The sequence below is a fragment of the Pongo abelii genome, chromosome 5 (genome assembly GCF_028885655.2).
Source record: "Pongo abelii isolate AG06213 chromosome 5, NHGRI_mPonAbe1-v2.0_pri, whole genome shotgun sequence".
Taxonomy (NCBI): domain Eukaryota; kingdom Metazoa; phylum Chordata; class Mammalia; order Primates; family Hominidae; genus Pongo; species Pongo abelii.
In genome coordinates, this window is record NC_071990.2 from 93,057,803 (window position 1) to 93,084,674 (window position 26,872).

A 26,872-nucleotide genomic window follows, 5' to 3' on the forward strand; every position below is an offset into this window, starting at 1 on the left:
ATGGTTTCACTGTTTCCTTCAAGCAACGTCAAAAAGTGCACTGAATTATTTTGTTGCAACAAGATCTCATCAAGTTACTGAAATTCTTTATTATTTTTGGTATCATTGCTTTCTGTAATACTGATGCTTTTTATGGCTTTAATTTGGGACAACTATCAGGAAACATTATATTTGATAAAACTAAGATAGCCAAATAGACAAAAAAACAAATTAAGAAAAGTTCTGAATTAAAAACAAAATGATAACTATATTCCTGGTAAAGAAATTAAGTATAATGAAAATACAGCTCACAAAATTATCCTTCTGAGAAATAAATCTGATTAGGTTACTTTACTGGTGTTAAGAAAAAGTACAAAGATTTCCTATTGCCTAGAGCAGTTTTCTATACATCTTTTTTTTTCGTTTAACTGTATTAGTAAAACAATGTTGAACAAGCACTTCCAATATATGTATATGCATTTAAAACTAAATTATAGTCATATATTATTCTATAAATATATCTTAATAATATACATATCCATTTTAAAGGATTAAAAGAAAAAGTACAAATGAAAGTCTTTTCCACTCACATTCTAGAGGTTCCTCTTGCATAAACCCTGGCATACATCCAGTGTCCTCTGACAACCACGGACAACAGATGTGAGCAAACTATGGCCTGCAAGTAAAATTCGATCTACTCCGTGTTTATATAAAGAAAGTTTTATTGAACAACGGACATGCTTGTTTGTTTATGCATTGTGTATGGATGCTTTCACACTGCAACAGCAAATAATTATGGGACCACATGTCCCACAAAGCCCTGACCTATCGTCTAGATAGAAGTTCTGTCTTCCATTCTGTCAGCTCTAATATTCCATTTGCAAATATTGATAGTTCTAGCCTTAGACTATTCCTTCTTGCTTTCAGAGTACTCCTTCTTGCTTTCAGAGTACGTATTTGTCACACAACCACAACTTTGTGCTCTTTTTCCCCCCTTTGGAATGCTTTCATGAAGGTCTTTCATTTAGTTCTTATAATATTTCTTATTTTGAAGGAAATGTCTCTTCCCTGTGCCTTTTGTGGGGCTTTTGTGCTCACAACTGATAAATTGTGGGCAACAAACTTTGTCTGTCTGGTTGATTATAAAACATAAACTAGGCAAATGTAACTATCTCGGGGATTTGAACCTCAAGTAGAAACTCAGGGAGAAAATGCAATTAGAGTAGTTACTCAGTAGTGGTGCCCTAATTGAACAGTTCACAAAATCCCACTATTGCAATCCCTGGAAATGTCTTTATTTACATCTTTCACATGGTCTGATAATTTAGCTCTTCCTTTGATTTTGTAAAATATGTACTATCGTTCTAATATATTTATGTTTAACTTAGGCTAGCCCTTTTCTAATATTATTTATAAATGGAACCAAGTCTGTTAGGATCCAATTTGTCCATTAGAATTTACCCAAGTTCTTGCAAGAAAGTTATTAATAGCCAATACGAACATTTAGTATATATAGCTTGCCATATAATTAATTCGATAAAATTTTGAACCAATTACAAGTTACAAGAGACTCTAAAGAATTCTGTTTTCTGTAGTTGCTTAATTTTACTACATTTGGAAAAGGTGTGGAAATGGTCAACAATACTATAGTTGTAAAACCCATTTACTTACTGTACATAAGATATTGGATTGAGAGAATCACTGCTACTGAGTAATCAGAAGAAAAGCTAGTACAAATTATCTAAAGACAACATAGCAAATGATGGTTTTTCTATAACTTTTAAGTAGCTTATTCTTAAACAAAATAGTATAGACTAGATTTAACATACACTAGAAATCTTTAATTTACTAGAAATAATATAGACTAGAGGTCTGCAAACTTTTTCTTCAAAGGGCCAGATAGTAAACATTTTTATCTTTGCAAGCTATACACTATCCAACTACTCAGGTCTGTTGTAATACCAAAGTAGTCATAGACAATATATAAGAGGACAAGCATGGCTGTGTTCCAGTAAAACTTGATTTACAAAAACAGACAATGTTCTATAGTTAGATAGCCCTTTTACAGACCAGAGTTTGAGCACCCCTACAGGCTTCTTTAGCTGAGGTGTCAATTGGTATGCATTATTTTAATGTAATTTTAGTTCATTTGTTTATGAACTACAGTTCATACACAAATATGAATGTCATAGTTAACTGAACAAATATTTTTGAGGCCCCATTCTGCATCAAATAATGTGCCCAAGCTCAGACCATGCTTTAAATCATTGTAGAGGAAAAAGCCTGTGTCCCCAAGCTTCATTAAATTTAAGTGATTCCTCAGATAATACGCTAAAGAAATGTCTATTAGGACTCCAAATGTACATAAAGATGACCTTATGGCAATAGGAAGCTGTGTTCTGATTTTTTTTTTTTGTTCTGAAGGTTTGGATGTATGCATCCCAGGATCTATATTAGCCACTCTAAAAACTAACCCCAAGGCCTTCTTTTGCTTTACTCTATTAGAAGTTTACTTTGCTTGTGTTGTGGTTTGTTTGTTGGCTTTTATATCTTAACATAAATATGAACATAGATTCATATTTAAACTTAATAAAATTTTTGTATGATTTTCTCCTGAAATGCACTATTATGATACTTTTCAAACTTGACAGTCCTTATTGAGGCAAGAGCTAGAAGCAAAAACACTAGTTACAACTGAGCCTTGAAATTTTATTAAGCCTTCAGATTTGCTCGTATGCTTTGAGAAGCCTTCTATCAGGGTTGCTTTTACACTCTAATCTTGCCATTCAAATCATGAATTTAAACAGACTCAGAGAAAGCTATATTAAGGGCCAAGTTGGGGGAAGGAGTAATTGCTTTTGACTCCATTTTAGAAGAATTTCTTATCAATAATAATTGTAAACAAGAAGGTTTCAGCCTTTATATAATCAAACACAGAAGTGTCTTCTTTGGACCTATGAATAGTATTATCTCGTTTTAAAGATAATCTTATAGCTGTAATAAGGTTTTGATTTATTTGATAACATATTTTTGATACTTTCCATTATCATCATTTTCTGTCTGACAAAACAGATCCCATCTTGTTTACTCCAGTTTTGTACCTCATTGATTTGTTGTCCTTGGGCAGTGTTTATGTGTGTAAATTGCAAATTCTCAGTTCATTATATTGTTTTGTTGGGCTTATACCCTCACTTTTTTTTAAGAGTAATCTTTGTTTCTAGTAGCTTGTGAGAGTAGTCAGACACATGAGCCACTGGGTTAGCCTGTCATCTAAATGTATATCTGTCTTCTTCATTGGGCATAGAGCTCAGGGTCATTGCTAAAAGAAAAAAATGATATGTGTTCTCTAGTGAAGAATGCAATTAATTTCCCTCCAGGATTTACTGTCAGGTGTAAATAAGAACAAGATCAACTCAAGAGAAATGGAAAATTCACAGTGATGATTCTCCTTCATTTTATATATAACCAATGTATGCTTTGGTGTTACATGGTGGTTTTCTTTTCATTACCTATCAAATATTTACAAAATACTTTCATGTAAAAGCAGTCAACATTAAAATAAAATATTAAAATTGTATTGTATTTGTAACATTCACAAATCAATCTTTAAAAAATTTAATATATTTTTAACATTTACAAATAAGTTCAGAAAAAAAAATCCTATAAGCCAAAAAGCCACTATATTGAATCTGAACATAAATTACACAATTACAGTTCATTGCTCTAAAAAGTAAAATAAATGCTAAATTTAATAAAATAACATATGCAGTCACATTTTCGTGTCATTTCTTACAGGAACATAAAATTTAGTTATCATTGATACCACATGAGTAAGTAATTAGAAATTGTTTAAGGAAAAGCCCCAGAATGGTTGTAACCATGCTCATATAATACTGCAAATAGCCTTCTAATTGCATAGCTCACAATCAGGTTAATTGTGGTACAGGCATTGGCTTAGCTGTTCTACTGTGAAGTTGATACCTATGGAAAACATTGCATGGTTTAAGATTAAGTGTTACTTAATACCATAGATTCAAAATAGCTCATTATAGGTTAATTAAATGTTTCTTTGGAATATTAAGCTTCTTTGTCATCAGGAAGAATTTTCTTTTTTATAATCTTAATATAATAATAATAATAACAATTATTATTATTTTTTTTTGAGACGGAGTCTCGCTCTGTCACCCAGGCAGGAGTGCAGTGGTACGATCTAGGCTCACTGCAAGCTCCGCCTCCCGGGTTCCCACCATTCTCCTGCCTCAGCCTCCTGAGTAGCTGGGACTACAGGCGCCCGCCACCACGCCCAGCTAATTTTTTGTATTTTTACTAGAGACGGGGTTTCACCATGTTAGCCAGGATGGTCTTGATCTCCTGACCTCGTGATTCACCTGCCTCGGCCTCCCAAAGTCTGGGATTACAGGCGTGAGCCACTGCTCCCGGCCCTTGATTTTGTTTTAATCCAAAAACATTGGTAGTCAGGAGGCTGAGCAAGATGACAGCCTGCCACCCCCTTCACATGCTCTGCAAGGACACCAAGTTGACAACTATCTACACAGAAAACACAACTTCATTAGAACCAAAAATTAGGTGAGCCGTCATAGTATCTGGTTTTAACTTTAGGTCACTGAAAGAGGCACAGAATAGAGAGAAAAAAGCAATTCTGAATTACTGACGCTACCACACCCCCCCAATCCCCATCACACCACTGACAGCAGTGTTGTGGTGCAAAGAACATCTCTGGGTGCTGGGGGAAGGAGAACACAGCAATTGTGAGGCACTGAACTCAGTGCTGTTCTGTCAGAGCAGAAAGAAAAACCAGACCAAGCCCAGCTGATGCTCTTCCATGAGGGGAGCATTTAAATCAGCCCTAGCCAGAGAGGACTCATCAATCCAAGCGGTCTAAACCTGAGTGCCTGTAAACCTCACCACTGATGGCTACAGCACTCTGTGTCTCAAAGTAAACTGGAAAGGTGGTATAGACTGTAAGGACTGCAACCCTTAAGCAAGTCCTAGTGCTGAATTTGACCCAGAGACAGTGGACCCAGGGTGGTGTTGGGGGCACGTGACATCCTGAGACACAAGTTGGAGCAGCCTAGGGAGTGCTGGCATCACCCCTACCCTAATTCCAGGCTGCACAGCTTGTGGCTCCAAAAAAGACTCCTTCCTTTTGCTCCAGAAGAGAGGAAAGAATGGGGAAGACTTTGTCTTGAATCTAGGATATCAGCTCAGTCACAACAGGATAGGGTATTGCTCAGTGTTCTGAGGCCCCATTTGAGGCTCTACCTCCCAGATGAGATTTCTAGACACACCTTGGTCCAGAAGGGAAACTACTACCTTGAAGGAAAGAATCCAGTCCTGACAGTATTCATTACCTGCTAACCGAAGAGCCCTTGGACCCTGAATAACCAGCAGTGACACCCAGGTACTACACTGAGGGCCTTAGGTGAGCATCTGAAACTTTCTGTCTTCAGATAAGACTCAGCACATTACCAGCTGTAGTGGCTATGGGACAAAACTCCTTCTTGAGAAAAGCAAAGCGAAAAGTAAAGGGCTATTTTCTTGCACATTAGGTACCAGCACAGCCATGTGAAGATAGAGCACCAACTGGGCTCTTGGGCATCCCCAATTTTAGAACTGATGCTTAGACAGCATTTCTGGACTTGTCCTGTGCCAGAGAGGAGACCATGCCCTGAAGGGTAATCCCAAGCCAGACAGTATTCATCACAGCTGATTCAAGAGACTTTGGGCCTTAAGGAAATATTGGTAGTAGTCTAATAGCACTGCTCATGTCCTGGGATGGCAGTGGCTATGGGGTGAGGTTCCTCTGCTTTTGAAAAGGGGAGGGAAGAATGGGAAGAACGGCATTGTGTGGTTTGAGTTTCAGCTCAGCTGCAATACAGTAGAAAACAAGGTAGACTTCTAAGATTTTTGACTCTAGTTGCTGACTCCCAGATGGCATTTCTGGGCCCACCCTGGGCCAGGGAGACTTCAGCACCCTAAAGTGAAGAACACAGACCTGGCTGGCTTTGCCACTTGCTGACTGTAGATCCCCAGGGTCTTCAGCAAACGTAGGTTTGCTGAAGGGAATGGTTACAGGGAATGGCTACAGCAGACCTTGTGAGAGACCCAGCTCTGTGATGGCTTCAGGTCTGACCTAGCACAGTCATAGTGGTGATGGCCAGAGAGGTGTCTGTGTCACTCCACCTCCAGGTTTAAGTGGCTCAGAGCAGAGAGAGATACTCTGTATGTTGGGTGAAAGTAAGGGGAGGGAACAAGAGTCTCTGTCTGGTAATCCAGAGAATTCTCCCGGATCTTGTCCAAGACCATCAAGGTGGCACCTCTATGAGTGCAAGAACCACAGCATTACTGGGCATGAGATGTCCCTAAAGAAGGTACAGCTTAGATCATAACACCTAAATTCTGTTAAACATCTGGAGAGCTTTCCCAAGAAGGACAGCAACAAATAAGTCCAGACAGTGAAGGCTAAAATAAATACCTGAATCTTTAATTCCCAAACACAGATGAACATCTGCAATTATAAGACAATCCAAGAAAACATGACCTAACCAAAAAATCTAAATATGGCACCATGGACCAATTCCAGAGAAACAGAGATATGTGACCTTTCAGACAGATAATTCAAAATAGCTGGGTTTAGGAAACTCAAATAAATTCAAGATAACCCCAAGAAGGAATTCAGAATTTTATCAGATAAATTTAACAAAGATATTGAAATAATTAAAAAGCATCCAGCAGAAATTCTGGAGCTGAAAAATATAAGTGGCATACTGAAGAATGCATCAGAGTTCTTTAATAGCAGAATGGGTCAAGCAGAGAATAAGAATTAATGAGCTTGAAGACAGGCTGTTTGGAAAGACACAATAACAGAAGACAAAAGAAAAAACAATAAAAAATGAGGCATGCCTACAGGATCTAAGAAACAGCCTGAAAAGGGCAAAACTAAGAGTTATTGGCCTTAAAGAGGAGATAAAAATATAGGGGTAGAAAGTTTATTCAAAGGGATAATAACAGAGAACTTCACAAACCTAGAGAAAGATATAAAAATACAAGAAGGTTATAGAACATGAAGCATATTTAACCCAAAGAAGATTACCTCAAGGCAATTAAAAATCAAACTCCCAATGTAACTGATAAAGAAATGATGCTAAAAGCAACATGATAACATAAACAAATAACATACAATGGAGCTCCAATACATCTGGCAACAGACTTTTCAGTGGAAATCTTACAGGCCAGGAGAGAGCGGCACTGAAGGGAAAAAAACTTTCACCCTAGAACAGTGTATCTGGAGAAAATATCCTACAAACATGAAGGAGAAATAGACTTTCTCAGACAAACAAAAGCAGAGGGATTTCATCAATACCAGACCTGTTCTACAAGAAATGCTACAAGGAGTACTTTAATTAGAAAGAAAATGACATTAATGAACAATAAATAGTCACCTGAAGGTATAACGCAAAACTCACTGGTAATAGTAAGTGCACACAGTAAAACAGAATATTATAACTCTGTAACTGTGGTGTGTAAGCTACTCTTATCCTAAACAGAAAGACTAATGAATGAACCAATCAAAAATCAAAACTACCTCAAGTTTTCAAGACATAGTCAGTACAAAAAGACATAAATAGAAACAACAAAAAGTTAAAAAGTGGGAAATGAAGTTAAGTCACTGATATGGTTTGACTCTGTGTCCCCACCCAAATCTCATCTAGAATTGTAATCCTCATGTGGCGGAGGAGGGGCCTGGTGGGAGATGACTCGATGATGGTGGTGAATTTTTCCCTTGCTGTTCTCATAATAGTGAGTGTTCTCATGAAAGCTGATGGTTTTAAAGTGTGGCACTTCCCGCCTTGCTCTCTCTCACCTGCCACCATGTAAGATGTACCTTGCTTCCCCTTCCACAATGATTTTAAGTTTCCTGAAGCTTCCCCAGTCATGCAGAACTGAGAGTCAATTAAACCCCCATTGTTTATAAATTACTCATTCTCAGGTACTTCTTTATAGCAGTGTGAAATACATATGTACAGTGTTTTATTAATTAATTTATTTTTTGCTTGCTTCTTTGTTTACGCTAATGGAGTTAGGTTGTTTACAGATTAAAATAGTGGGTTATAAGATAGCATGTACAAGCCTAATGGTAACCTCAAACCAAAAACATACCATGGATACACAAAAAATTAAAAGCAGGAAACTAAATCACATCACCAGAGAAAATCACCTTCATTAGAGAAGGACAAGATGGAAAGAAAAAAGGATGAGCAGACCATAAAACAACCAGAAAACAAATAGCAGAATGGCACAAATAAGTCCTTACTTATCAATGATAACATTGAATGTAGATGAACTAAACTCTCCACTCAAAAGACATGGACTGGCTGAATGGATGAATAAACAAGACCTATGAATATGTTGCCTGCAAGAAACATACTTCACCTATCAAGACTTAGACTAAAAATAAAAGGATGGAAAAGATATTCCATGTCAATGGAAACAAAAAAAGCAGGAGTCACTATAGTTATATCAGTCAAAATAGATTTCAGGACAAAAACTATAAAAAGACACAAAGAAATTCACTATAATGACAAAGGGGCCAATTCAGCAAGATGATATAACAATTTTAAATATATATGCACCCAACATAGGCATAAACAGATATATAAAGGAAATATTATTAGAGCTAAAGAGAGAGAAAAGTTCCAATACAATAATAGCTGGAAACTTCAACATCCCACTTTCAGCATTGGACAGATCTTCTAGGCAGAAAGTCAACAAAGAAACATCAGACTTAATACGTTCTATAGACCAAATGGATCTAATAGATATTTAGAGAACACTTCATCCAAGAGCTGCAAAATACACATTCTTTTTCTCAGCACATGGATCATTATCAATGATAGATCATATGTTAGATCACAAATCAGTATTAAAATATTCAAAAATTGAAATAATATCAGGCATCCTCTTTAACCACAATGGAATAAAACTAGATATTAGTATCAAAAGAAATGTTGGAAACCATACAAATACAAGGAAATTAAGTGATATTCTCCTGAATTACCAGTGAGTCAATGAAGAAATTAAGAAGAAAATTTAAAAAAAATTATTGAAACAAAAGAAAATGGAAACACAATATACTAAAACTTGTGAGATACAGCAAAAGCAGTACTAAGATGGAAGTTTAAAGCTGTAAGTGCCTACATCAAAAGAGAGGAAAAATTTCAAATGAACATTCTAACAATGCATCTTAAATAACTAGAAAAGCAAGAGCAATCAAAACCCAAAATTATCAGAAGAAAATGAATAAGAATGATGAGAGCAAAAGTTAATGAAATTGAAATTTAAATAAAAAAATTAAAAAGATCAAGAAAACAAAAAGTTGGTTTTTTGAAAACGTAAACAAAATTGACAAACCTCCAGCCAGGCTGACTAAGAAAAAAATTGACAAACCTCTAGCCAGACTGACTAAGAAAAATAAGAGAGAAGATTCAAATAAATAAAATCAGAAATGAAAAAGGAGATATTACAACAGATACTGGAGAAATTTGAAGAATCATTAATGGCTACTATAAGCATCTATATAACAATAAATTGGAAAATCTAGAAGAAATAGACAAATTCCTGAATACATACAACCTACCAAGATTGAACCAGGAAAAAAATCCAAAACCTGAACATATCAATAACAAGAAATGAGATAAAAGCCATAATAAAAAGGCTACCAGTAAAGAAAAGCCCAGCACCCAATGACTTCATTGTTGAATTCTACCAAACATTTAAAGAAGAACTAGTACCAGTTCTATACAAACTATTCTGAGAAATAAGGGAGGAGAGAATACTGCCAAACTCATTGTATGAGGTCAGTATTACCCTGATACCAAAATCAGACAAAGACACATAAAAAAAAAGAAAACTATAGGTCAATATCTCTGATGAATATTGATGCAAAAATTCTCAACAAAATGCCAGCAAATGGAATTCAACATTAGAAATATCATTCATGATGACCAAGTGGGATATATCCCTGGGATGCAAGGATGGTTTAACATATGCAAATCAATCAATGTGATATGTTATATCAACAGAATGAAGAATAAAATCCATATGATCATTTCAGTTGATGCTGAGAATGCATTTGATAAAATTCAACTTCCCTTTATAATTAAAACCTCAAAAGAAAACTGGAGATAGAAAAAAACATACCGCAACAAAATAAAAGCCATATGTGACAGATCCACAGCTAGTATCACACTGAATGGGGAAAAGCTAAAAGCCTTTCTTCTAGGATCTTGAACATGACAAGGATGCCCACTGTTACCACTACTTTTCAAGACAGTACTATAAGTCCTAGCTGGAGCAATCAGACAAGAGGAAGATATGAAGGCACATAAAGTTAAATACCTTGGAATTAACTTAACCAAAGAAGGGAAAGATCACTATAATGAAAACTATAAATGAAATTAAAAAGGATATTGAAAATGAAAAAAAAATCCACATTCATGGATTGAAAGAGTCAGTATTGTTAAAATGTCCTTATGAACCAAAACAATCTACAGATTCATTTAATTTTAATCCCTATCAAAATACCAATGACATGCTTGACAAAAATAGAAGAAAAATCCTAAAATTTATATGGAACCACAAAAGACCCAGAATAGCCAAAGCTGTCCTAAGGAAAAATAACAAAACTGGAGGAATCACATTACCTGACATCAAACTACACTACAGAACTATAATAACCCAAACAGCATGCTACTGGCATAAAAACAGACACATTGGCCAATGGAACAGAATAGAGAAATCAGAAACAAATCCAAACACTTACAGTGAACTCATTTTTTGACAAAGATGTCAAGAACATACACTGGGGAAAAGACAGTCTCTTCAATAAATGGTGCTGGGAAAACTGGTTATCCATATGCAGAATAATGAAACTAGACCCATAACTCTCGCCATATAAAAAAATCAAATCAAAATGGATTAAAAGCTTAAATCTATTACCTCAATCTATAAAACTACTATAAGAAAACAGTGGGGAAAATCTCCAGGACATTGATCTGGGCAAATATTTTTTGAACAATACCCCACAAGCACAGGCAACCAAAGCAAAAATGGGCAAATGGTATCACATTAATTTAAAAAGCTTCTGCAAAGGAAATAACCAACCAAGTGAAGAGGCAACCCACAGAACTGGAGAAAACATTTGAAAACTACCCATCTGACAAGAAATTAATAACCAGAAGATATAAGAACCTCAGACAACTCCATAGAAAAAAAATTCTAAAAATCTGATCAAAAATGGGCAAAAAATATTACTATACATTTCTCATAAAAAGACATACAAATGGCAAGCAGGTATATGAAAAGAATGTAATTGGATTGCACATAACTCAAAGGATAAATGTGCTTATTTCACATTACATGCCCATATCAAAATATTTCATGTTCCACATAAGTACATACACTTAATACGTACCCACAAAAATTAAACTAATAATCATAAAGAATAAAAAAGTCCATTTAAGGGAAAATTATAGAAATAATACTCAAGAGGTACATTTGCTTCTTAAAAAGTAAAAAAAATAGTAAAATGTTGGAAATAAAAATACGATTTTAAGAAGGTATAAAGAAAGACTCACTGCAATTGTTGGCTCTAAAAGCTGAACTGCGCTATGTTGTATGCTTACAACAGGAAGGCCACTGATGACTTTCTAGCGTGTGGAAGACCCACGGAAGAGATGGCTTTACTGAGAGTGTTCTTTATGTCTGCATAGTAGAAGTGAAGTTTTTGACTACTTCCTTTTCTTGTTTTTTGCTGTTGTTTCAAAATGCTTTATCTTGGGAATTTTAAAACTACAAAGAAAAATTAGCCCCACTCATTTCACAGAAGAAATTGTGTCTCAGACAGGTTAAGCAATATGTGTTAAGAACTATCATCTAGTCTGGCAGTGTCCTGATAGTACTTGTATGCGTTTACCCAAGGTCTGCAGATTTTATCACTATTTTTTAGAAGAAATTACCTATGTAATATGAAAAAATAATTTATTACTATTTATCAGGGAAATATGTGTTTGTGAATGTGTGAATGGGTGTGTATGTATGTGAATGGATGTGTGTGTGTGTGCATGCAGTGGACTTGGTACACGTCGAAGCTTACTCACATATACTGGAAGCAGAACTCCTCCCCTTCAGTCATTAATAAAATGTGCACACAAATGAATACCTGTAATGCATATATATAAGTTGTGTAGAAAAATAATTTTAAAGTACTACTTTCTCAAACTTTATTGTTTGGAAAACAAATGGGCCATTTGAGGATGTCGCTTAAAACTGTTTTAGTTCTCACTCAAATTATTCAGAATTCAACAACTTTACAATTTCATGTGTACCATAGGTTGTCACAGATCACTTCCTGTGATAGGAGCATATGAGTCAAGGGAAATACGAAAGAAAAAGTGCATGAAAGAAGGAAAATTCTGATGAAGTATGCATTATGAAATAACATGTAGATAATTCACATGATTAAATCAAATAAGAGAAAAATAATTATTGGTTATTTGACATTAGGTCAAATGTTTAAATTTGAAAGTAGCACAGTGATTAATTTCCATAATAAGATAATTTAAAATTCCATGTTCTTTCATATGCACCTAGTGGAACTCCACATAAAGTCCTCAGATTAAAAATGCAAGCTCATTTAGTTTCTTCTATACCTACCCTTTGACCTACCTTCTAAGAAAAATCTTCTGTAAGTTTTAATAGACTGATACTCTAAAAAAACTTTTAATGTGGCAGCTAATGTTTTCATAATAGCAATTTTATACATCTTTATCTATATCTATATATCTGCAGGCTTCCTTAATCTTTATAATGGGTAACAACAGCTTCCTTTATCTTTACTGAGAAGGACTAAATCTGTTCTGTGGGATCAGCCAAGAAGAATATGTCATAAAAATCTTTTGTCCCTTTAGGGCTGTACAGGGTCTGTTATGCTTTCTTGCAATCTCCCTGTTGGCAAAATTAAAGAGCAAAGGCAGACTTCCTGAGACCTGAACAAAGAAGTCTCATGTAGCAACAATACAGTACACTGAACACACCACAGAGTTCAGTTGTTAAACCCAACCCTATAAGAACTGTTTAAACCTATGGTGAACTTTATTCTTTGTGGAAATGCATTAAGATAAATTTCACTAGTTCTCCTCAAATTCCTCTAGAGAAAATGCTAAATTTATCCTCTGCATTAAATCACTTAAATAATTGATTATTAGACTTCCTTTTTATAACTTGATTTTTTTCATATTAATGTAAGGCTGGAGAGAATGAACACAAAGCCCCTTTCAATTATTCATATGTTATTAGTTTAATAATTTTACTAGAATTTCAGGGTACTCTTTATGGCTGTCTGGTTAGAGAGGTAGCTGAATATATGGATGGCTAGATCATCGGTTGTTTTAAAGCTATGCATTGACTATATCATACCATGTCAGTTTTGGCTATGTAAAGATGTCTTTTTTCATAACTCTGTCTCTTAGACATGGTTGACCTGTTGACCTGATATCCTTGGTAAAAAGAGCTCTCTATTACTGCTATGCTGCAAGATAGAGGAGTTTTCTGTATTTGCTTCTTGAGACTCCATTTAAGTGGGAATGGCATGGAAGGCTCAGCTGTGTTGTTTACTAGCTGAGTAGATAGTTGTATTATTGGCCCCAATTATTCATTCCTCCCTGTGCAAATTTCCTTTTTCGTGTATGTTGGCATGTATGTGCATCACGGCTGGGACATACTTCACCCCTGGATTTTTGTTTGGCCATATAGAGTAGACATAAAAGACCATAAGCAAGTATTGAGTCAAGACCTCAAATACCATTTAGATTTTTATTTGCACCCTCATGCCTCCGTCATTGTCAAAAAACAAAGAAAGAATCAAACAATGAAGCAAGCCTAGGCTAATTTGCTAGTCTTAGAAAGAAGACAGCCTTTTTAGGTAGAGTCAACGTCCCAACCATGCCTAGCCTAGATTAGCTGACAGCCCCCACCACTTGCCAATCTCTTGTCACAGGAGAAAATCCTCCCAAGATTAGCAGAACTGCCCTGCCCAAGTAAACCAACATTCAGCCGAAGTGTACATATATAAAAATAAAGTATTATTGTTTTTAGCTATGTTTTGAGGCAGTTTGTTAAGTAGCATTTTTGTGGCATAGCAAATTGATGATCTAATAACATAAACAATATATTCTATCCAATCATCTATAAATCTATCTTTTCATTGATCTATCAATCTAGTGCTTACATATTGAATATAATATGTACATAAATATATTTATCTGTAGTATAAATTGGCAGTATTAAAAACATTTGGATGTTTTGAATAAACAGATGAAAAAATAAACCCAAAGATTTCCAAAAACCACTGGAATTAAGGGTAACCTCAGTGGGAATAAGTAAAGAAGAAAATTTGGACAGAGATTTCAGTAGTGAGAATATTTGCTGATGAATTATTTTCCTTTCTTTCTTTCTTTCTTTCTCTCTTCTTTCTCTCTCTCCTTCCTTCCATTTTCCTTCCTTCCTCCCATCTTCCTTCCTTCTTTTCTTTTCTCTTTCTTTCTTTTTTTCCTCTCTCTTTTTCCCTTCCTTCCTTCCTTCCTTTCTTCCTTTCTTTCTTTCTTTCTTTTCTTTCTTTTCTTTCTTTTCTTTCTTTCCTTTCTTTTTCAGGGTCTCGCTCTGTTGCCCATTCTGGAATGCAGTGGCATGACCTCAGCTTACTGCAATCTCTGCCTCCTGGGCTTAAGTGATTCTCCTGACTCAGCCTCCCAATCTCTGGCTGGGCTTAACTGATTCTCCTGCCTCAGCTTCCCAAGTAGATGGGACTATAGGTACCCACCACTATGCTTGGCTATTTTTTGTCTTTTTAGTAGAGATGGGTTTTGCCATGTTGTCCAGGCCAGTCTGGAACTCCTGATCTCAAGTGATCCTCCCACTTCAGCCTCCCAAAGTGCTGGGATTACAGGCATGAGCCACTGCACCCAGCCTGCTGGTTATTTTGGGGACATATCCTACAAAAACAAAAAGAACTAGAAGAAAATACATTTCCTAAAGATGAAACAACCCAGGAAACAAAAATGCACCTTTGTTAGCAATGTAGGGTTGCAGTACTCTAGTAAGAGAGAATGGCAGCAGAAGCAATGGACCCAATTTGCTTTAAAAAAAGAAACAGCAACAGAGTTCCAACAAAAATTACAATACCAAGACACATTTGCAAGTGGCAGTCTATCCCGTACACATGAGAGGAAAAAATTATGAAAACTCATCTCTGTATATCAAATCATATTATAATATCTATTGCTGTGGTCTGAATGTTTGTGTCTCCCCAAAATTCAATTGTTAAAATCTCAGTCTCCAAGGTGATTGGTTAGAAGGTAGAAGATTTTGGGAGGTGATTAGTTCATGAGGACAGAGTCTATATGAATGGGACTAGAGCCAAAGGGAGCTTATTCATCTCTTCCACCATGTAAGGACTCAGCAAGAAGTTACTATCCATGAACCAGAAAGCAGGCCATCAGCAAACAACACATCTGACAGCACCAAGATCTTAGGCTTTTCAGCCTCCTGCACAGTAAGAAACACGTTTTTGTTGTTTATAAGCTACCTAGTTGATGGTATTTTGCTGTAGCAGATTAAGACACCTCTATTCTACCAGTTAAACCTATAAATTCCGTATGGTTCAACCTAATGCATGACCTTCTCTCTAAGTTCCACTTAGGAAAACTCATCTCAGTATCGTAGTTAATAAATATAAATGTAGACAACATAAAAAGATAGCAGGAAAAGAAAAACAACAAATAGAGCAGAAAATATTTACCAATAGATTGAGAATTACATCTGCATTGGATATTTGCTATTTGCCCTTCCTGACACATGCTTCATTCTTCCCTAATCTGTTCAGCACCCATGGAGTTTGGTCTTTGTGAATTGACTCAGCAGTTATTTTCTGCTTCTGTAGATTGAGTTTGGCCACAGGGCTTGGTGGGAGCACTGGCTAGAAATTCTTGCAGGGGAAAATTAAGGTGAGGACATTTATTCCTTAGCTCCCTTTCAGCTAGGACACTTGTGTGCTGTGTCCCCCTACTAAAGGTTACAGCTCCTGTTATGTAGCCATCTCTTACAGCTACCAGTGTTTTCTCTGGGTTTCAGAAGAGTTCCATCCCTTTAGGCCTAGGTAGTATGTTTCTACTGCTGTTGTGAGCCTCAGGTGCTTCACCATCTTAATTCACTTGGTATAGTAATCCTTTCATTAAAATCTCGTCAGTTACCTCATATGAGTAGATCATCTCTTTCTTATTGGGAGTTTGATTACTACAACCACAAAGCAGAAAAGCAACCACTTAGCAGAAAGTAATGACATAAAGATGATCGAAATCCTGAAAGCTGTGTTGAAAAGGAGAGATAAGGTGGAAAAATCATAAGAAATAATTGACACTGCAGAAAATTCAGTAAGGGACAGGTAGATATAAATGATAAAGTTAGTAAAAATTAATTGAAAATAAAATAGTGTTAAGCTCTTGAAGAGAAAATGATAGGTTTAGAAGTTTGGTCAAATATAACTCTGTTTACTTTTGTCTAGATTCCCCACACCCCCACAACCCACACAGAAGAATATGAGACAGAACGAATATTTAAAATGATAATTCAAAGAAAGTTTTCAGAAATGAAGCAGAGCTTAAACTTACATATTAAAAAAATATTAAAATTACATATTAAAAAAATACAGTATTTCAATCTGAGAATTGACTCAGATTGTCAATGTCAAGATCCATCTTAACTTCAAAAATAAGAAAACAATTATTTTGGAAATAAAACCAAATCTCAAGTTTATTATGAAGAAAAATCGAATTTTGCCAGCCTCAGAATTCTTTGCAGTTTACATACCAGAAGGCAGTGATATAGTTTGGCTCTGTGTCCCTACCCAAATCTCATCTCGAATTGTAATCCCCACATGTTGAGGGAGAGACCTGGTGGGAGGTGATTTGATCAAGGGGGTGGTTTCCCCCATGCTGTTCTCGTGACAGTGAAGGAGTTCTCATGAGATGTGGTGGTTTAAAAAAGTGTTTGACAGTCCCCTCCTCACTCTCTTTCTCTCTCTTTCCTGCTGCCATGTAAGATGTGCCTTGCTTCTCTTTTGCCATCCGTCATAATTTTAAGTTTCCTGAGGCCTTCCCACCCATGCAGAGCTGTGAGTCAATTATACCTCTTTCTTTTTTAAATTATCAAGCCCCAGATAGTTCTTTTTAGCAGTGTGAAAACAAACTAATACAAACAGGAACAAAGTCACAAGGCACTAAAGGGATCAAAGTGGGATTATGAATTTCATATACAAGAAAAATATTCTTCAGCTATAAAGTCTGAACATATATGAAGCTTACAAATATGTTTTTTCCAGGGGTACTTCTTAAGAAAACTATGAAAAGAAGAACTTTATGTGAAATCTCAGGAGATTATGTGAAAGATGAAGTTGTGAGCATTAAATATGTGAAATTGTAGAATACATTCTAAATTATATTACAGGAATAGAGTGACAGCAAAAAGTGTAAAAATGGTATGCTTCACAATACAGAAATATTTAAACTAAATCAAAAATGTGGAAGAAAAGTAATGGGAATAAATAAAAAAATTACATCATTCAAAGCAGCTAGAAATTAAATGATGTAATTGAAAGTATCATTGGCAGTGCAAAGCTAAATAATAATGAAAATAATACATCGACTAAAACCAGATTTAGATGAGAGGGAGGGGAGAAAGCATTAGAGAAAACAAAATAAAAGTATGATTTTTCTTGATTGTATAGTTAATAAAAGATTAGGGCTTTAAATTAAGACACAGTCATAAAGATAAAACACCTCAACCACATATCACTATTTGATATTTTTAATGTAAGAAAATGTACATATTAAAAAGAAAACTAAACACAAAAAATCAACAAAATTTTAAAAATTAATGTGACATAAAAATCATATGACCAAACATCGAAAAAGCTAATAAACATGAACAGGCTAAAATCATCTGCAAGAAATTATTTCCTATTATTTTACAAAATAAAATTCCATACAAAACATACCTAATAAAATTAGTTTGAGGCCAGGCACCATGGCTCACTCCTGTAATCCCAGCATTTTGGGAGGCCAAGGTGGGCAGATCACTTGAGGTCAGGAGTTCAAGACTGGCCTGACCAACATGGCGAAACCCCGTATCTACTAAAAATACAAACTTTAGCTGGGGATGGTGAGGAATGTCTGTAGTTAATCCCAGTTACTTGAGAGGCTGAAGCAGGAGAATCGCTTGAACCCAGAAGGTGGAGGATGCAGTGAGCCGAAATTGTGCCACTGTACTCCAGTATGGGTGACAGAGCAAGACTTCAACTCAAAAAAAAAAGATTGAAATTAGAAGGATAAGCAAAATACCCAAGCAAATGAATAAGTGGAGTTCTGGGGCTATATCATAGAAAGTAAAAAATACATAAAATCAAGTAAGTAGTATTAAATCATAATAAGTAAAGTCTTTAGAATATTAAAGGAAAAACAAAATCACATATATAACAGTTGATTTTAATTCTTTCTCTTAGGAGGTCCAATGGAAAACTATAATAACATAGAATTAAATCACTTAAAAATGTAATACATATTGATTTATATACGCATATAAATTAATATGTGTAATTTGATTTGTGTGTGTATATATATGTGTATATATATATATAATGTATAAATATACAATATATTATATACCTAAAACTTGTACCCTAAAATTGAGGTTATAATTTTTTTCAGAGTGCTTTAGTAAAAATTGATTACATATTAGACCACAGATAATACTTCAATGTCTATCAAGAAAAAAAATACAGAAATTATACTGTGACAACAGGTCAATAAAACTGAAAATAGTAATACAATAAAAAATAACATCATATTAACTATAAACTTTAGTACTATTTTTTCAAAATAAGTTCATGGAGCAAATATAAACCAGCATCACAAAATATCAAGGAAATAATGCAAATGAAAACAAAAGCACTATGTTTAAGAATTTGAGATTTTTCTAAAGCAAATTTCAGAGGAAAATAGCCTGTAATATCTAGAGCAATGAGCAAACAGAACAATGTAAAGATAAATTGATTATCTAACTCAAATATTTATACATTTAAAAATAAGTAACAAAATAAAATGAAAACTGATTAAAGATTACTAAAACAGAATTTAAACAGTATGACAACAGAAAAACTAAAGCAAATAATGTAATAAAATCATGAAATTGATGAAATCAGCCAATAAAAATGAGAAGAATCAAATACCTTTAAAAAATGGGTAAATAGAAAATAGCCACAAAGAGAAAGAATATTTAATGCATAGTTTTATATCAAATCACATTGCTCCATTCTGTGTAAATTCATTTGAAAACCTGGTTGAAATTAATGTTTATCTAAGATAATATAGTTTATAAAATTGACTACAGTATAGATAGAAAACCTTAATGAAATAATTTCTACAGAAGAATTAGTAAAACTTTTCAAAGACTTATTCCTCAAAAAAGTACCAGTCCCTGATAATTTGGCCAAATTGTTAGAGCAGAGAATGGTAATGTTAATGCTAATCGATGCATTTCAGGGCATGGAAAAAGGAAAAGTCTTTTACACATATTTATAAATCAATGCAAAGTGATTGTATTTCCCCCTAAGATAACAAAAGCAGCATAATTCACAAGTTTTTGTAGATTTTTATTTATTAAATAATTTTACTAACAATGTAATATAAAAATCTTTAAATATCATTTAGTAGAGGACAGATTAAATGATGAAATATTTTTCAATGGAATACTACGTAGCTATTAAAGAAATTAGGACATTGTATATATATTGATATTAAAACTCTCAAAGTTATTCATTCATTAAAATATTTACTCAAAATTATTCATTTAGCACCTAACATGTACCAGACATTGACGTACATTGCAGGAAATATTGAAGTGAATAAAGCAAAGTTTTCTACTCTTGAAATTTGCCTTCTAGAAAAAGGAGATAAAAAGTTAAACAAGACATTTACAGTAAGTTAGACATAAATGCTCAGAAGAAAAAGTAAAGACAAGAGGAGCATGGATTATCAGGGTGGGTCATTAACATTTTAACAGGGTGGGTCATTAACATTTTAACAGGGTGGCCAAGACAAACCCCAATGAGAAGAAAACTCTGGACAAAGACTTGAAGGAAATAAAGAAACAACCATGTGGGTGTTTTGGGGGAGGAATATTCTAGGCACAGAAAATCATGCAAAAACATTGAGTCAGTAAAGTGTCTTGTATGTTAAAGGAACAGAAAGAAAATCCATGGGACTGGAACATGAGAACAAGAGCAAGATCATTGAAGATGAGGTGACAGAATTAATGATGGGGTGCAGATGATGCAGGCTCTTACAGATGAAGAGTAAAAACGTTGGCTGCTGTATTCAGAGTAGACTTCAGGGAGCTAGACAGATGGGAGACCAGCTAAGAAATGAATGCAGTAATTCAGGGGACAGGTGATGGTAGCTTTTACCAGTATGTATTGGTAAGTAGAAATGGCAAGCAGAAGTTGACTTCTGGATATATTTTGTAGTAGTGCCAATGGGATTTGCTGTTGGAACTAATGTGAAAGAGAAAGGGAAAAAAGTAAAAGGTGACACCACTTGTCTGAGCAAGTAGAATGAAGTTAGCAGTGACTGAGATGAAGACAACTAGAGATAAAACTGGTTTGGGAGAAAGTCAGGAGTCGATTTTAGAAAAGTTCCTTTTAAGGTGTCAATTATATATTCAAGCACGAATGTCAATTAGGCAGGTAGCTCTATGGGTTTAGAATTAAAGGAAGACGTCTGTCCTATAAATCTATAAATCACAGTGCAATGCTACCTGTTGTATGAAAATAGGATGGGTAATATATAAACAGATCTACTTGTATTTATATAAAAAAATCTTTGGAAATCTATGTAAGAATTCATTAATGGTCCGCTATTTGTTTGAGGGGATGGAACTGGGCAAATGGGAGGGCAGGGTTTGTTGGGAGATATTGTTTTGCATACCTTTTTGCAGGAAGTATTTTATAGCATACATTTTTACACTTTACAAAATGATCAGACAAGTGATTGATGATTCTATTCACTAAAAATAATGGATAATAAAATTTAAATTGAATAAAAACTTGAAGTACAAAGTATTGCAACCAGAAATAGATAAAAATAAAATATTTATGGAATGAACACTTGTAACTTTATTTTGATAATTTTACTTAACATTGCTTTAAATACAGTACAGTATATCCAGCATAATTTATTAAATTTTCATATTGTTTAAAACTATCTCAAAATATTCCTGAATGATTTTTTTTTGTTTGCTTGTTTTTTTGAGACAGAGTCTCACTCTGTTGCCAGGCTGGAGTGCAGTGGCACGATCTCGGCTCACTGCAATCTCCGCCTCCGGGGTTCAAGCAATTCTCCTGCCTCAGCCTCCCGAGTAGCTGGAATTACAGGCATACTCCACCATACCCAGCTAATTTTTGTATTTTCAGTAGAGACAGGGTTTCGCCATGTTGGCCAGGATGGTCTCAATCTCCTGACCTCAGGTGATCCGCCCTCCCTGGCCTCCCAAAATGCTGAGATTACAGGTGTGATCCTGAATGATTTTTAATGCTTTGAATTGGGTCACCCTAAGGAGATGTTTAATAACAAATAAGAGTAATTGTTCATAGTCTTATAGTTGTTAAATAATGAAAACTCAAATCAAACTTTCTTTAAAGAAATACAGATAATTTTTCAACTCAGCTACATAGTTCCAGGCACAACTGAATTTTGCTGCTCAAAAATTCATTAGAAATATTTTTCCCTTCCTCCTGGCTCTTTTTCCTGGATTCAGGTAGCTTTTTTTTCCTTATATATATTGGTAGAGACGCCTTCTTATATCTCCAGGATTCCATGTTCTTACTCTATGTGAATTCAGAAAGGAAATGTCCTTTTCTATATAGTTCTGGCTAAATTGTCAGAAAGGAGACATTATACCTAACCCGGAGCCAGTGTTTGTGTTCAGAAATATGGTATATTCTACTTCAAAAACTAGAATTCTGTGCCATAACTGAAAGGGAGGAACTATTCCCTAAGGAAAAAAAAAATGCAAGAGAGAAAACAAACAAACTGATAATTACTGTAGTTATTATCTTATAGTTCAATGTCTATGAATACCCATTCTAATAAAGTGGTACACATTATTCCATTATAGTAGAGTAAATATTCAGGTTTTCTAAACTTAATTATCTTCCTTGTGTACTTACTTCCTCACAGTTTTTCTCAGACTTTCAGGTCCAAATTGAAGGAAATTATGATTTTTTTTCCCAAGGCGGTGTATGCTAATCCATTGCATGCCAAGCTAATAGATTTATATTTCATCTGCCAACCTGTTGTATACAAATGGATGTTCATGAGCAAGAGAGATATAATCACTATGAAGTTTGAAAGTGATTATTCTGGTAAATCTGAATAGTATGAATGAAATGTAGAGAACACAAGTAGGGCTTTGTACTAAGAATGTGAGGTGGTAAATCCAGGCTTAAGATTATAGTCACAGAAGTGGAGATGAATACCTTTTTTCTCCTGGAAGAAAGATTTAACTACACATGAATTCAAATGTTACCAATTTAAATGTGTTCACATAACCTTCACAAGTGAAATGAAGCTCCTTTCATTTCAAAGAGCCAAAGGTAATATGCTCATATTTGCAACAATCACTATAACAAAACATTTTTCCAATGGAGCCATACTTTAAAGAATGACTCTTATATTCCTTCCATAATGGATACTGCCCCTTTAAGTAGCAGAAACAGCTTTAGAGGATAATAGTCATTATTATGATTGTCAATCTATCCTAGAGCTGCTATTCTGCATTTTGTTGTGTATAGTCATAAATAGCACTTTCAGCATGAAAATTCTATTTGTCTCACGCCAGACTGGCAAAACCCTGATGGATGGGAAAAGGATAATATCTGAGAGAAAGAGAGATAGAGAGAGAGAGAGAGAGAGAGAGAGAGAGCATGCTTGATGCTACCTACCAAAAGTAGAAAATAGTAGGAAAGAGACCCCTTAAATCAATCTAATAGTATCTATCTTAAGTTAATCTCTTAAAAACTGATTAACTGCAATTAAATGACAACTTCCTTTTATCAGTTCATTAGAAACAATGTTAAATCAGTATGTAGAGAATTCACCCTACCACAACCCTGATATCATCTTTGAAATAATTTATTTTTATTGTTTGTCAGTAATTCCTTTGATAACATGCAGCTGATATGTAGGTTTAGGCACTGATGGGTTAGGACACCACTTCAAAATATGGCTACTTAGCATTTGTGAAAACAGCAGAAGCAGGAAGGTCATTTTCTGATCATTTCTTATTCTCTCCTAAAACAGGCCATAAAACCTACAGAAGAATCTTTTGACCTTTCCTAAAACAGGCAGGTCATGTGACAGGTACTCAACCTGTACCTGGAGGAAAGGAACGTACTTTTCTCTGAAAACACAGGGACACAGAGAAGAAAAGACAACAAACAGGACTTTTTTTTTTTTTTTAGATAGAGTTTTGCTCTTGTTGCCCAGGCTGGAGTGCAATGGCATGATCTTGGGTCACCACAACCTCTCCCTCCTGGGTTCAAGTGATTCTCCTGCCTCAGCCTCCTGGGTAGCTGGGACTGCAGGCACGCGCCACCAGGCCCAGCTAATTTTTGTATTTTTAGTAGAGACGGGGTTTCACCATGTTGGCTAGGATGGTCTCCATCTCTTGACCTCGTGATCCACCTGCCTTGGCCTCCCAAAGTGCTCGGATTATAGGCATAAGCCACCGCGCCCGGCTTTAAGCTCCTCCAAGTTTATTATTAATAGACTCTACCCTCTGTCCTCCAATCATACTTCTTAACAATTATCCACTTCTTCATCAGACTTAGTACAAAAATACACAAGTTTACCTGTGTCTTTGAGTCTTCATTTCTGAAGGCTGCTGTTTGGTGTGTGCTTTCCTCTAGTAAATCTGTCCGTTGTCATAGAAGCCTCAGCCATAAATCTAAGATGAAAAGAAGAAATATCTATTTTCCCCTGCAGCACCATTTAATTGATCTGAAACCATCACCTCATTAGACTGTTGAGTAAACAACAAGTAAAATACTCAAAGCCTTTAAATTTTTGTTTTGAGCAATTTGTACTTGTTTTGACTACAAACATGCACCTCATTTACTTGTTAATTTATCTGTTAAATGGATTTCTCAATATTTAGGAAGTAGTATTTGAGAATGCCTCATGAACGAAAATCCCATAAAATATCATCTTAAATGTTTTAAAAATACTAAATTGCCATAATGTAATATTTAGCTGATTTTCCTTAAGAATGAGCTACAGGTTCATCTCAGAATAATCTCTGTCTAATAATTGGTTTGTCACCCAGTAGTGAGGACAAGTTCTCAGGGCTTTTGGTTTAATTCTCATACATTATCTAGGATTAGATTTTAATAACAGTATCACTATAGTACTGCTATGCAAGATGTTTTTTCAATAAATGAAGAGTAAAATTTGAACATCTTTTCTAATGAGGTGTTTGTGCCACTGGGAAGCAGAGCAAAATACATATACTCCTCAAAAAAATAATAAAAGTGCCCAAAAATATTGATCATAGGTTTATCTAGTAGGCATATTTAGTGAATCAAAGAAGATGCTCATGGTTGAAAACATTAGGGCCAGGAAATATTACATAATAAACAATTACAATGAAGGAGATTATAGAGGAGATGGAAGAAGTTATTTCATCAGAGGGGAACAAAAGAATGTGCTTTGAAGTGGAAACAATCTGGTGGGAACTTCTGTGCCATATTACTATCCACATTATTTGGGTCATGTTTAGTAATCTGAGCCTCTGTCTCTATGCCTGGAAAATGGAATAAAAGGGTATCAGAGACTATTTCAACAGTTTAAAAATCCTAACTGTAAGCAAAGTGCTAAGCTCAGTCCAGAACATTATAGTAGTTTTCTAAGGGCTTATTCTCATCCCCTATAAAAGACAGATAATGGAACAAAATGTTCAAAGAGTCATATGTAAGTAGGTAAAATACAGATTACAGTAAGTCAAAGGGCTTTCAAGTTTGGGTATATATGCTTTTTAAGAAACTTTAATGGAAGAATTATATGGCTTGAGTTCTAATCCCAAATGTGGTACCAGTCTGGTTAGACTAGGAAACGATTTAAACTCTTCAATTTTTATAACTGCAAAAATTAAAGAATGTTTGGTAAAGAAATTCTAAGATCCCATCTATTTGTAATATTGATGACTAGATGATTTTATATATATGTAAATGAAGACTATATATATATATGCTTCATTAATATTGATAATTAGAAATTTCCCTATTTCCAGTAAAAATTTTAACAACTTGGAAAATAATATTAGTTTGGTCATAACTGGTAAGTTAACTAACTAATATCCCTTTTTGGGGAAATTTAGCTTAGATTTTACCTAATAGTTATAGAAAATAAAGAACAAAATTCAATCTATCATATACTGTACAAAAGTGAGAATAAAGTAAGTCAAACCGATAGACTTTGAGAACACTAAAAATCATGCTGTTAACAAGAACAGAAATAACAAAAAGAAAAACTAAATGATATTGGATACTCTTACTAGTTTGGATAAAGATTACTCTTATTGTGGGTTTTGACTTCATTAAGATAGTTCACAGATAATTAACTTGACAATGTTCTTTATTATTATTACTTTAGAATTATCACTACTTTTCAAGGATTATAGAAAGAAGCTTATTGTGGGAAACAAGATTTGTATTCTAGTTATAATTTGTTAGCAGTCAAAGGCTTATATTCTCTGACCTTTGTTTTCCAATGTACAAAAAGTTTTAAAGTCTTCCAGTTTTAAAAGTGATTTTTTTTCCTTGCGCAAGGATTAAGTGATTTGTAAAATTAATTTTAATGACTATTTTCCGAGTGCTTTACAGTTTTTAACTACCTTCTACTAAATCAGTCTGTTAATCATTTGTTATACCAATTAATAATGGGCTATGGGTCAATAATTTGTTAGATATAGTGTTAAGCAAACTTTTTCCTCAGCAGTGTCAATCTTCTTACATAGGCCCATGAGTCTATGCCCATGGTATGAGTGTGTGTAGAAGGACACTACAGAGATAAATGGTTCAACTCTCTTTGACCCTGGAGCAAAATAAATGAGAGTAATAAAGTTCACCCCTTTGAGTTTTGCCTTGTTATCAAATATTCCCCAAATCATGAAGCCAATAAAAGTGAAATAGTCTGTCAGGGGAAAAACAACAACAAAAAATACTTCCTATTTTTTTCCCTTCAGGCGCTTTAAGACAACTTCAATTTTAGATGTATGAATGAAATTACTTCTAAAAATTAGAAAATTCTATCAGCTCAGAAAACATGAGTATCTTTAGCAGAAAGTTAGACTTCCACTCCAAGAATAATAGTATTGTGCTGTTTCATGATTTTTTTTGTCTTCACTATAAACTGAGAAACAGTGTTTGACGTCATTTTCTCTGTCTTAGTTTCTTTTCAGTTACATCCACATATTAATAAAGACAAAGAAAAGAAGAAAAAGTTAAAGGGGCTCTTTGGAGAACTCAACATTTCCCTTCACCAGGTAGAATAAGATCATAGCCAAAGAACCGCCAACATACTTTTAATGCATTAAAATGAAACTACTTAGTGTATGTATCAATACTTAATAAATGAAGGAAAGAGTGCCAGAAACCAGGGCCTATTCCAACGTTGAACTGCTACCATGGCCTTGGAGACTGAAAATC

At 34.7% G+C, this 26,872-nt stretch overlaps 1 protein-coding gene across 1 annotated transcript in view; it reads right to left on the reverse strand.

The window, feature by feature from the left end:
* Window positions 1-26,872, reverse strand: part of LOC129059822 (T-box transcription factor TBX1-like) — a 470,801-nt gene that overhangs the window by 27,082 nt on the left and 416,847 nt on the right. The window contains exon 3 of the mRNA XM_054557101.2: window positions 24,020-24,114. Within this exon, the coding sequence (XP_054413076.1) occupies window positions 24,036-24,114 (79 nt within the window). The 3' untranslated portion in view covers window positions 24,020-24,035. The remainder of the gene's footprint in view (window positions 1-24,019; window positions 24,115-26,872) is intronic.